This window comes from Mus caroli, unplaced genomic scaffold (genome assembly GCF_978045245.1).
Source record: "Mus caroli unplaced genomic scaffold, Mus_caroli_1 scaffold_9, whole genome shotgun sequence".
NCBI classification, from domain to species: domain Eukaryota; kingdom Metazoa; phylum Chordata; class Mammalia; order Rodentia; family Muridae; genus Mus; species Mus caroli.
The window spans coordinates 21,160,708-21,174,435 of NW_028227264.1; the positions used below are offsets into that span (position 1 = coordinate 21,160,708).

Genomic DNA, 13,728 nt, shown 5'->3' on the forward strand with positions numbered 1-13,728 from the left:
TCCTGGATTTACCTGACCAGGCATGGACTTGGTACAGATACACACATAGAGGCAAAACACCCATACAAATAAAATAAGACAAATCTAATTAAAATAAAACCCTCAGGCTTTTCTTAGACTGTTTTGTCCCTATAGCAGCCAGAAGTATAAATCCTCAAGAAATTGTTGATGTGATAGCTGTCTTCTAGAACAGCATAGTATTTACTGTACTAATGGGAATGTTGGTGTGCTAGTATAATACCTTTAATTTAAAAATACACCAATTAAGAACTTGACCAGTGTGTTTAGTATGGACTCAACTGGTTGGTTCAGTAATTTCCCTTTTAGAGATGAGTTGGCCTCTGAGCAATGTCAACAATTGCTGCAAACCCATGCTCATGCAATTCTGTACTTCTGCCTGCCAATCTTGCATAACCCTGTTCCCCAATGCCGTGTTCCATAATATATTCACAGGCAGCTGGCTGACATCACGACTTGCGTCTGAATATTTTTTTTTCCCACTGAGATACAGTAGAAGAACCTTCTGATTTTCAGAGATCACTCTAATTTTAATTATGGCTTCATTACATTTTCCTCAATGGGCAGTGAGTTTTGTCCTCTTTGCCCAGGCTGTGGGGTCAATGGACACTTTTATTGCTGCTGTGTATGAACATGCTGTTATACTGCCAAACAAAACTGAAAGTCTTGTTTCCACTGAAGAGGCTTTGCTCCTGATAAACAAGAACATAGACATTTTGGAGAGTGCAATCAAGCTGGCAGCCAGACAGGTAACACACATTTTGTTCATGTCTGAGATGGGATATTGATTTGCAGCTAGACAAGAATGTAGGTATTTAAAAATGATGAGGAAACTTTTCTTTCCATGTCTGTTTTGAGCAGGGTGCACATATCATTGTGACGCCAGAAGACGGAATCTATGGTTGGATCTTCACCAGGGAGACCATTTACCCCTACCTAGAGGATATACCAGACCCTGAAGTGAACTGGATTCCCTGTAGAGACCCTAGGAGGTAACATCATGCCAAAGAGTAAATGACTCTGTCAACAAAGAGTTAACGATGAGCTAGAGCAGTAATGTCACCAGCCTTGACTTGTTATTTTTTCTGATGACTAGACAGTCGGTGGCACTGGCCTAATGCTTCATAGTGTCTGCTACTCAATGTGCCTTCATGTGGCAAATATCTTTGGATAAGAATACTTGATTCATTACGACAACAGTTCTCTTTAAAATCTAGCATGTGAACTGTTTCCCACAAGTATGTTTAACTAAGTTTCAGCCAAGTGAGAATGTTACTTCTGGAACTTGTGATCTCAAGCACAAGTCAGTGGGTTCGCCCAGGAGCCTTCATAGGAAGAGTAAAATGATTAAGGGGCCTGTGTGCCTTTTCCTTTTCCTTTTCCTTTTTCTTTTTTCTTTTCCTTTTTCAGTCATTGTTTCTAAGGTCCAGAGACACACTAAAGCAACTACCTATAACTGGCTGTAAAGACATGGATACAGACAGATGGACAGACAGAGCGATAGAGACAGAGAGACACAGAGACAGAGAGATAGAGATAGACAGAGACAGGCAGGCAGGGGCGGGAGGGAGAAAGGGAAGAGAGCGAGAAGGGGGTGAGTATCACGGCTGAAGGAAGTCCAACTGGAAACTGCTGAAAAATCTAAGGACAGCTTTTAGATAATATAAATATACCACCTGAGAGTCTACAAGAAGACACTGGTTAGGCTTGTGAGTGGATCCATAGGGCAGAGCACTGGGAAAACTGAACGGCTCCCAAGCTAACCCTTCCAGAGCCTGTGTTGCTAACACCGTGCCGCCGTCACCTTGGTTCCACAGTACTCAGTAAGGGGCATGGGAGTTGCAGGGGGCTTGGACAGGAAGCTTCCTTTCTGAGTCCACATCTTCCTACCTCCCAGCTGAGTGGATGGGTACACAGCACAAATGTTTCTCTGTCTATAATATGAGTGCAATGAAATCCCATCTCTATTTTCTTTATAGAATAGACAAGAATGTCAAATAAAATGGTGTGTGTGACCCTTTACCCTGCAGTGTTCTCTTTAACATCTCAGGTCACAACGACTTCTTTTTGGTAGAAATAGAAGAAACCATGTGTAAACTACTACAAACTTTTCCTTATAGAGATTTTAGAAATTATTAATAACTGTGGTTTGAGCATAAGTTCCTTAAAATATATATTTAACCAAGAAATTATGTTTATTAATTTAAATGAAGATGATCTAGATTATTTTTGGTGTAGCATAGTTCACAGGTGATTTTTTTTTTAAGTAGGGAAATTTTAAAACTGCTTTCAGTTGCTAACTTTATATCTGCATGTACCTGTTCAGACTCATCTCTATTGCCTTCAAGGCAGTGGTTCTCAATCCATGGGTTGTGACCCCCTTGGGTCAAACACTTTAACAGGGGTCATGTAAGACCATTGGAAAACACACATATTTACATTATGATTTATAACAGCAGCAAAGTTATAGTTAAGAAGTAGCAACAAAAATAATTTTATGGTTGAGGGTCACCACAACATGAGGAACTGTATTAAAGGGCCGCAGTGTTAGGAAGGCTGAGAACCCCTGCTCTGAGGACGAGCCTTTAGACATAATTCTGACCCCCTGAAGCCAGCTGGAAAGAAAGCCCAAAGCTCCCATACCTGAGCTCTGCTATTTGAGTCAAGCCTCACCTCGAGACCTCTACCTTTGGGAACATATTTTCCAAATGTCACATGATCTGTGTGTACAGGAAGCGCAGGAGAGTGACTCAGTGCCTTCTTCCTGAAAGCTTTTCCCAGCACAGGAGGCAGCCATTACTTGCTGTCCTTCTATTGCTTGCACTAACACATACCTCACTCTATGAGGTCACTCGAGCTGACACTCCTAAGAGACGGTGCCCGTAAATCCGGTAGTTATGCTTGCTTGAATTCAGTTAAGTCGGGAAGGTTTAAGTGGCTTATGAAATTCTAAAACTGAATTGTTCCAATGATAAACATTCAGCTCTGTAGAACAAAAAGGAGGAAATCAACTGGGTATCAGGGCTTATGACTAATCCTAGCACTCAGGAAAAATGTGGGAGAAATTGCTTCTCGACCTCAAAGGCAGCCTGGGCTACACAGTGAGATTCTACTTAAAACAAAGCAAAACAACAACCTGGAACTGTTAGGGAGGTAGCTCAATGGATAGGACACTTGCCAATTAAATGCGATTTCTGGAGTTCAGATTCCCAGAACCCACACAAAAGTCAGGCCGGCATAGAGGCCATCTGTAGTCTAGTACTTTGGAGGGAGAGATGGGGGATTCTCAGGGAAACTTAGCTAGTCACACTAGCAGGAATTGGCAAACTGTTTTGTGAAAGACCCTGTCTTGATAAACAGACAGAAAATGAATAGGCAGGACGCATCAATTTCCAGCTTCCACCTGGATACCCACACACAACTGCTCATGCGTGTGCACTTATACACATATGAACACACACACACACACACGCACACGCCATCTCTGTCCCGCTTGTCTTCTCATAATTACAGAAACCCGTAGATATGTTAGCTATTCTTTGTGAGTTTGTTGAATTCCAGTTGTATCTGGTATGCTGGGTGTATCCAATTTGCTTACAATAGCAAGGGTCACTATTTGTATGTTACCTATGAGGAGAAAAAAAGGGAGGAAGGCTGTGTAATTAGTAATTAGAGGACTTGGAATTATAGCCATTTGATGGCTGGGGAGAGGCCTCAGTCCATAAAGTGCTTGCCTTGAAAGTGTGGAGCCCTGAGTTTGATCCTCAGAACCCGTGTAAAAAACTGGGACAGACGCACACATGAAATCCTGGCAGCGGCAAGTTGGGAGGCAGAGACATTTTAATCCCTCGTGTTTGCTGCCAGCCAGTCCAGCTTTGCTTGGTGAAGTCCAGGGCCAGTGAGAGATGCTGTGTGAGAGGCAGGCAGCAGGAATGGAGAAAGGAACTAAGAAATGACACTCGGGCTTGTCATCTGATCTCACACACGTACGCCTACACACCCACACCCACAAGTGCACCCATGAGCATACTCATACATACCCATCACACAGTCATTTGCATTAAGCCATGGTAACTGAATAGACTTGTTGCCACTAGACTACATGATACTGAAAATTATAATAACTAGCAAATATATTTATTCATGAAGAGTAGTCTGCTTTCTAATATTTGCTACCTGATTTTTTTTTTTTTGCAAATCTTCCTCCTTATAATATTGGCCTTTGATCTGTCTTGTTGAGTAAATTTTTATTCATAACATCACACGAGAGATGTTCAAATATTTGAAGCCACATGTTGCCTCACTACACTCCTTTCGTAGTCTGTGATAAAAATAAAGACCATTTCATGAAAATAGAAAGGAGGCTGCATATCACATTTTTTTTTTTTGGATGTACTTTTGCTTACGTTCCCACTGCACACGCTCCCCATAGAGGGTGGCCTGCAGAGGACCAACTGTTTTCTGCCACTTGCTACTTTGTTTTTGACCACGGTTTATAGCCACAAATGTGTAATATTCTAGGTGCAGTGGTAGGCAAGGCCTTTCTCATAGAGGAGTTTGCTAACTTTCAAGTCCTTGCATAGCGTCTCACCCCATTTTAAGATACAGTATTATTTCCTCTTCAGTCTTCTCTAGGCTTTCATCCTGGACTCTGGCACAATAGAAGACACTAGCAACCATAAAGACAAACACTATGTTCTACTCCTGTTTGAGGTAGAGCCTCTCCGCACCCTGGAACCTGTCACACAAGGCAGGCCAGCAGACCCCAAGTCTCTGGGTTCTGACTCCCATCTCCTTATGGCTGAGATCATAGGTGCATGGTGCTGGGCCTGCCATTTACGTGGGTTCTGGGATCTGAACTCAGGTTCTCACACTTACAAGGCAAGCACTTCACTGAGCCATCTCCCCGGTCTGCTTGTGAGTTCTAAAATCTTTCCTGCCGATTCTTGAACTAGAGCTTTTGCGTTATAGGAAATATATGACATCACTGTGATATTTAGGAGGTCGCTGTCATGACATCCACTTGAAGTAACATCTGTTGGATTAGGTTTGGCTACACACCAGTACAGGAGAGACTGAGCTGCCTTGCCAAGGAGAACTCTATCTATATTGTGGCAAATATTGGGGACAAGAAGCCATGCAATGCTACTGATCCTCATTGTCCCCCGGATGGCCGTTACCAATATAATACCAATGTGGTCTTCGATTCTAAGGGTAGGCTAACAGCCCGCTACCATAAGGTAAGAATTACCCATGCCTTCATTAAACTTGTTTTTTTTCCTGTTGTCTGTGATGTAAATATATATATATATATATATATATATATATATATATATATTTGTTTGTTAAATACTGATGATATAACTATTGCAGAAATTTTCATAACTATTACCATTTCTAATTGAAAAGGCAATTTCCTTTATTTGTACACCAGTTAAGGATTCTCTGTGTGAATTAATCATAAAGTAGAATGTAGTAAAATGTTAAAGAAGATGTGAGAATAGCCTTACAAAGATCCTTTGGGAAAGGGAGAAATGATGTTCCATCTTTGAGTTAATATCAGAGGATCTGGGGGTACACAATATGTTATTATTTAATACTATGTTGCCACTTACCTCAACATGATGCTTTGATTGCTATGAAACAAAATCCCAACAGAAACTGACTCTTTAAAACAGAGGGAAATATCCATGTGTGTGTGTGTAGCTGAGTATACTTATCCCATAGGAAGTAGTTTCCATTCCTGGAGCAGCCAGACCATTTCTCAGAGACACTATTCCCCTCTCTAGGTCTGATTAGCAGCTTTTGCTCAGGGTAACTGTCTGTTTAGAAGTCACTTGGCTACAGCTGCACAGCACAAAGTTCTTATATTTATGAACAAAGTCCACAGAGAGATGTGTTTCTGTTACTTGGGAACCCTGAAATGGCCTCCTTACTCCTTCATCCTATTGAGGTCACATGACTGTCTTGAATGACCCGTTCCCTGTTCTGTGTAGGATGCACTACCACAAAGAGGGTGAGTGGAGGAGCCAGATAGCCTCAGGAACACTAGGTTGGGGGTGGCTGATGCCAGGCCGCTCCAGCGCACACATCAGACTGAGTAGAAACCAGGCCAAGTCAATGTTCTGCTCCTGCCTGGGTGAAGCAGGAGAGACCATACAAAGCAAGGCACACTCAGCTGCCTGAGGAGAATAATGATGTTGCGACTAATACTGAGGACAAACTGCTGTTAAACTTCAGGAATCTTCAGTATCCCTGTCTTAGGGTTTTATTGCTATGAAAAGACACCATGGCCACAGCAACTCCCTTAAAGGAAAGCATTTAGTTGGACTGGCATACAGTTCAGAGGTTCAGGCCATTCTTGTTGTGGTGGGAAGCATGGCAGCGTGCAGGCAGACATTGCTGGAGAAGGACCTGAGAGTTCCACATCTGGATCAGTGGGCTACAGGAAGAGACAGTGAGGCAATGGGCCTGGCTTCAGCATCTGAGACCATAAAACCTGCTCCAGTGACACAATTTCTCTTCCTAATTGTCACTCTTCCTACACAATTTCTCTTCCTAATTGTCACTCTTCCTAATTGTGTCCTATCTTATGAGCCTGTGGGGGCCATTTACATTCAAATCACCACAGCCCCCTCATGGCTGTCATCAATATAATACATACACTGTAGAGTTAACATTCAGGCTGAAAAAAATAAGATAACTCACAGCTTAGTGTTAGCAAGACTTAGCAATTCCATAGTAGAAATTAATTTTAAGTCAACTTCATTTAATTTATATAAAGGCCACAGCAGACATGATAAAGTTTGTCAACACATGCTAGACCTCACACAGGGAGTACTGTTGATACTTAAAGAACACTGTGGAAACAGTTTCAAAATTATAGGACTCAAGAGTTCATCCCGTCTGTGGGCTTGAAAGACGACTCAGTAGTCAAAAGCATATACTGCACTTACAGTGGATGTTACTTCAATTCCAAAGGCCATATTGGGCACCGACAACTGCTTATAATAATTGTAAATCCAGAGGATCTGAAAGCCTCTTCTGGCCATTGGACCCCACACTCACATGCATGTACTTACACATTGACTCTTAGATATAACCAAAAATAATGTAAATGATTTTTCATTCTGCAGGGTTTTTTTTTTTTTTGTGTGTGTGTGTGTGTGTTTTTTCTGCAGGGGTTTGTTTGTTTGTTTGTGGTTTTTCCAGACAGGGTTTCTCTGTGTAGCCCTGGTTGTCCTTGAACTCACTCTATAGACCAGTCTGGCCTAGAACTCAGAAATCCCCCTGCCTCTGCCTCTCAAGTGCTGGGATTAAAGGCATGAGCCACCACTGCCTGGCTCATTCTGCAGTTTTAAAGATTGAAATATTCACATCTTAGATGTCATTTGAGTTCATTTGTTCATTGATGCTTAAGCATAATATGTTTGATTAATGTCACAGCGAGGAAACTCATAGATAGCTTATGTAACAGGCATGGCATTTGCAAATCTTCATGGAACTATATGCACTTCAATATACACGGAAGAAAAGATTGAGGGTACTGACCATATCTACTGGTATTCGTTCCATACTAATTTCCCGCGTTTCTGCTTGTCTTTGACAGTACAATCTTTTTGAACCAGAGATTCAGTTTGATTTCCCCAAAGATTCAGAGCTGGTGACCTTTGACACCCCGTTTGGGAAGTTTGGCGTCTTCACTTGCTTTGACATTTTCTCTTATGACCCAGCTGTGGTGGTTGTGAAGGACGCCCAGGTCGACAGTGTTCTCTTACCCACGGCGTGGTACAACACCCTGCCCCTGCTTTCAGCAGTTCCATTCCATTCAGCGTGGGCCAGAGCCATGGGGGTCAACGTGCTTGCTGCAAACACCCACAACACCGGAATGCACATGACAGGTAACTTGGCCAGCCATCTGTCAGGTGGCAAGGGCTCTCTTGGGAAAGACCTCCCCACTGATTATCAACTTTTCCTTAGTGACTCTATGACTAACTCCATTCTCATAAAATTATTAACACTATGGGTTTCTGTTTTGATTTAGTTTATTTACTTATGGGTTTACTTTCTGAGGACAGGCAATCGATTGCTTTGTTTTTGAGACTAGATCTTGGCATATAGCCCAGAAAGGCCTCAAATTTATGATCCTTCTGCCTTAGCCTCCCAAGTGCTGCAATTACAGCCATTCCCTGCCATGCCTGGCAAGTAGGAAAAGAAGCAAATCTAATCTCTGTGCTTCATGAGGAAAACTGAAGTTATAACGAGGTCAGGGATCAGGTAATGGGGGGAAAAAGTGGTGGTGGTGACTGGGGAGGTGACTCAGCCATTAAAGGCTAGGTTTATAACCAAGGATACAAAGAAAAGAAGAAGAAAGAAAAAGTCAATGCTAGGAACATTCCAGTCAACATCTATTGGTAGTATTGAAATGAAATCTTTTAGTGTGATGACAGAATTACTAAGCTTAATTGGTTTTAGAGTTTACTCTTGTAGTATCATTGGAGAGCAGAAAGTATTCTTCATATTTGGGAGAATTTTTGATTTTCTTGTTCAATTGGCTTAAAAGGGGAATTATTTAAACAAAACAAAACAAAACCTTCAAATGATCATTTCAGTACTTTAAGCAGAAAGCACAGTAAACTGAATTAACATCTTTTAAAAAGTCATTGTGCTTTAATAACATTATGTCTAACTGTATTTAATTTCCCATGAGAATGCTCTCTTTTGTCACCATAAAAAGTTTAGAAGCAACATTTGCCATCTGTTATCCCTCTTGGCCACAGGGAGTGGAATCTACAGCCCAGAAGCCGTCCGAGTGTACCACTACGACATGGAGACAGAGAGTGGCCAACTGCTGCTTTCAGAGCTGAGGTCTCGGCCCCGCCAGCATGCTACCCCTGCAGAGGTTAACTGGAGCGCTTATGCCAGGACTGTGAAGCCGTTCTCATCGGGGCAGGCAGACTTCCCAGGAAAGATTTATTTTGATGAATTCAGCTTCACCAAGCTTACGGGAAGTGCTGGCAATTACACAGTTTGCCAAAAAGACCTGTGCTGTCATCTGACTTACAAGATGTCTGAGAGCCGAATGGACGAGGTGTATGTCCTGGGTGCCTTTGACGGACTCCATACAGTGGAAGGCCAGTATTACCTACAGGTAGAATGCTTGGATACCTTATAGCTATGTTTTCTTCTAAGTCACTGCTCTTTATAGCTGTGAAGAAAGACCAAGACTAAAAGTAACTTAGGGAGGGAAGGGTTTACAATTCATCACTAAGTCTGGGCAGGAACTGAAGGCAAGCACTAACAGAGCCCATGGAGCAGTGTTGCTTACTGCCTTGTTCCTCATGGTTTAGTCTGTTTCTTTTATACATCTTGAGACCACTGCCCAAGGGTGGCACCACCCATAGTGGGCTGAGCCCTTCCACATAAATAATTATTAATCAAGAAAATGCTCCCACAGACTTGCCTACAATCTGATGGAATTCTTCAATTGAGGTTCCACCTCCAGATGACCCTAGCTGTGTCAAATTGACAAATAAAATATAAAATAATCAGCACAGGTATCCTAGTTTTTCCTTAAACATTGAATTAAATTCAGCTAATTGGTATAATGTTGCATTTATCATGGATTTGTTTGCAGCCCCAGAACATTTAACTTGTTTCATTTTAGCCAGAACAAATTCTTTTTCTTGGCTACAAGGTGAAAAGCATGAAGCAGATTGACAAGGTTCTCTGCAGGCAAGTTCAAGTTAACTCACTGCAACTTTGATGCATCCTCTTGTGACTTTGGAGACCTGTTTTGAGGGCTTCTCTGCTGGGGGCTAGATTAATTTGTGACCCAGTATAGCACATGGATGCATAAGTGAATTTAAAGAAATTTAACTAAAGCAAACGCCTTACAAAACGATCTAAATCAGAAGTATGCAGAAGTTTGACCTTTAAAATTCTATTGATTTTTCCTTCATTAAAAGTGTAATTGCCAGGTTTCGGTGTCACATGCCTTTAATCTCAATGCTTAGGACGCAAAGGCAAGTAGGTCTCTGAGACTGAGGCCAACCAGGTCTACAGAGTGAGTTTCCAGGGCAGAGAAACCCTGTCTCAAAAATAAACAAACAACAAAAAGAGTAATAATCTTGCCCCATTAAATCTGACTTAGTATTTAACAAGTTGCGACTGCTTAAATGGAAACTGTTCTTTGAAACTGAGCTATGCCTACTTTTTGTCCCCTCCTTTTACATAGATATGTACACTGCTGAAGTGTCAAACCACCAACTCTAGAACTTGTGGGGAACCCGTGGGGTCAGCTTTTACAAAGTTTGAAGAATTCTCTCTCAGTGGCACCTTTCGGACAAAATATGTTTTCCCACAGATTGTCCTAAGTGGGAGTCAACTTGCCCTGGAAAGATATTATGAGGTAAGAGGCCTTCAAGGGGATACATTTCTTTTGAATACATGAAGTAGACCAGCGTAATAAGGATCTGGTCTTTGAAATAAAGGGCTGGGCGACGGTGGCTGATGCCTTTATTCCAAGGTTTGGGAGGCAGAGGCAGGTAGATCTCTATGAGTTCAAGGTCAGCCTGGTCTACAGAGTTCTAGGACAGTCAGCTCTACATGGGAAAATCCTGTCTTAAACAAACAAAAAGTAAAACAAAACAAAAAAGCCACCCCCCAAAGCAAACCAACCAAATAAAAACCCAACAAACAAACAAACAAAAAAGAAGAAGAAAGAAAGAAAGAAGAAAGGGAGGAGTTATCGCCTAGTCTATGGTAGATGGGTCACAGGTCACATTAACCCTGAAACAGAACAAGCTGTAAACGCAGATTTACCCTGTGAGAGACAAATCTGGGCGCATTGTTCTCCAAATTGTGAAGTCTTGGGGGAGTTAACCTTTTGTATAAAGGAGAATCTCAGGTTAACCAGTCCACCACACGGTGCAGCTCTGTGGGCCTAGGAGAGCTACCTGTAATCTAAGCCACATAGACGACTGAGGTCAGATGGCTCAAGACAGGCTCAAGGCCTGCACAGGCTACCAAGCGTGTCTGAGGCCAGTGGAAACTGACAAGTTGGTGAGACTTCGTCTCAAAATGAAACTATAAATACTCAATCCCAGCACATTGAAGGCAGAGGCAGGTGGATCTCTGTGAGTTTGTGACCAGCCTGGTCTACATAGCAAGTTCCAGGACAGTCAGGACTATCTAGAGACTCTTATCTCAAAAACAAACAAACAAAACACACACACACACACACACACACACACACACACACACACACACACACACTGAAGGAATGGTTCAGCAGTCAAGAAGCACTTCCTAGTCTTGCAAAGGACCCAGATGTGGGTCCCAGCATGCACATCCATGACAGGTATTACAGCTGTGCCTGTAACTCCTGCTCTAGGGATGCTAATGCCCTCTTCTGGCTTCCTCAGACACTGTGTGCACATGATGCAAATGCAAATGTGCAGGCAACCATTCATACACGTAAAATAAAAATTAATCTGAAAAGATGGTTTAAAGCACTTGTTGCTTTTGTCAAGAAGCCGGGATTGATTCTTAATTCCTACACGGTGGCTCATGCAGATCTGTAACTCCAATTCTAGTGGAGTCGTGTTCAACATCCTCTTCTGACCTCCACCGGCAACAAGCATGTGTGTGGTGAACAGACATACATACAGGCAGGTCAAATATTCATACACATGAGACCAATAAATAAATCTAAAAGGTAAACACACATTTTAAGGAGTTAGGAATCTATAGATCATGATAGAGACTTTGTCTAGCATTCACAGGACCTTGAGTTAAGTGCTAAGTACGGTGGAGAACACTGCTTAACGCAGGCAGCTCACTCCATGGGAGAGCTGGGAAGCTGCTCCATTGCTAGCAATGGTTGTGCAGTGGCTCATGACTTTAAAGGATACATTTCCATTTACACTTGTACATTATTTAACTACCCTTAAAAGAAATTACTTGCTACATTCTTACCCCATCCCTCTATAATGAGATGCCCTCTATAATGAGATGAAGGTCAAAAAGCTAAGTGTTCTGCCATCAAATCTTGTATACTATAGATATACCACTCACTCCTGCTTTTGGCAGGATGTTTCTTTTTTCTTCTTCCCTTCCCTTCCCTTCCCTTCCCTTCCCTTCCCTTCCCTTCCCTTCCCTTCCCTTCCCTTCCCTTCCCTTCCCTTCCCTTCCCTTCCCTTCCCTTCCCTTCCCTCCCCTCCCCTCCCCTCCCCTCCCCTCCCCTCCCCTCCCCTCCCCTCCCCTCCCCTCCCCTCCCCTCCCCTCCCCTCCCCTCCCCTCCCCTCCCCTCCCTCCCTCCCTCCCTCCCTCCCTCTTTCTTTCTTTCTTTCTTTCTTTCTTTCTTTCTTTCTTTCTTTCTTTCTTTCTTTCTTTCTTTTGGGGTTTTGAGACAGGGTTTCTCTGTGTAGCCCTGGCTGTCCTGGAACTCACTCTGTAGACCAGGCTGGCCTCAAACTCAGAAATCCCCCTGCCTCTGCCTCCCAAGTGCTGAGATTTAAGGCATGTGCCGCCACTGCCCAACTTGGCAGGATATTTCTGAAGGAGGTACAGCTGGAAACTGAGCTTTGCATTGATGTCAACCCTTTGTGATCTGTCTTTCATCAGGTCTCAAGAGACGGACGTCTGAGGAGTCGAGGTGGAGCCCCTTTGCCTATCTTAGTGATGGCCCTGTATGGAAGAGTGTTTGAGAGAGACCCTCCACGCTTAGGGCAGGGACCTGGGAAGCTGCAGTGATCCCTTCATTGGGGACCCCACCCGCCCCGCCCTGACACAAGGGGCTGGGTCTGCACAGGATTAGCCTGGCAGAGAGCTCGGCTCTAAGAGCAAGAACAAGGGGCTGCAGTGTTCCATTAGGAGATACGATGTAAGCTGCTGAAAAGGCAAAGCAAGTGAGAGGAAACAATAAAATAAAAAAGCAATTGTGGTGCTATGGCCTGCATATGGTTTGTTACCCCCAAAATTCATGATCAAATTTAATTTCCGCCGTGAAGGACTAAGAGAGTGGGACATATAACAGGCCCCCAGACTACAGTAGGTACTCAAAACTTAACACAACTGACTCGATGATGGAAGTACCGTTTAGGCTGTAAAACGCAGCACATAGACACTTGGCAAAATTAAAACGAAGGTCTAATCCATCAAAGCCCATACAGCCCTGGGAAGGTCTCAGAAGGCACTGCTTTGCTTTTGACCTCCTGTAGTTCGGCTTTTGCCTAACTCTTCTTGTTAACAGAACGTTTTGTTTGTTTGTTTGTTCTTTGCCTTTTTGTTTGTTTGTTTGTTTGTTCTTTGCCTTTTTGTTCGTTTTTGCTTTTTGTTTTCTTGTTTTTGTGCTTAAAAACTTGTTCTGAGAAAGACTCGGGGCTATACTAGGATCCCGAACACCCAGTGTAGCTGCCAAACAGGTAATAAAGATTTACTGTTGGCTTAAACCCACGTCTGAGCCATCTTCTCTAGTGGATACCCTAACAGCAGGACACTTAATTCAACCACGGTTTTTAGAAGTGATTCTTTCAATAATCAGGGTGGAGACTCATAGTTGAATACTGTGGTTTTGTAGGTGTATTTGTGGTGGGCCAACAATGGGAGCAGGGCCTGACACAAGAGGCGGGGTCTAGCACATAGCTCCATTTCCTACCATGTGACATCTAACACTACTCAGAGACTTTGTTAAGAAAAGAGTATTAC

General features: G+C 42.9%; 1 protein-coding gene across 1 annotated transcript; it reads left to right on the top strand.

Annotated features, from left to right (window-relative positions):
• Window positions 1-426: 426 nt before the first annotated feature.
• Window positions 427-12,970, top strand: LOC110303935 (vascular non-inflammatory molecule 3). Its single transcript, XM_021175176.3, has 7 exons — window positions 427-767; window positions 880-1,010; window positions 5,066-5,258; window positions 7,628-7,919; window positions 8,799-9,169; window positions 10,256-10,429; window positions 12,646-12,970. Exons 1-7 carry the CDS (start codon window positions 555-557, stop codon window positions 12,772-12,774), a joined length of 1,503 nt encoding a protein of 500 aa, XP_021030835.1. The 5' UTR covers window positions 427-554; the 3' UTR covers window positions 12,775-12,970.
• Window positions 12,971-13,728: the final 758 nt, after the last annotated feature.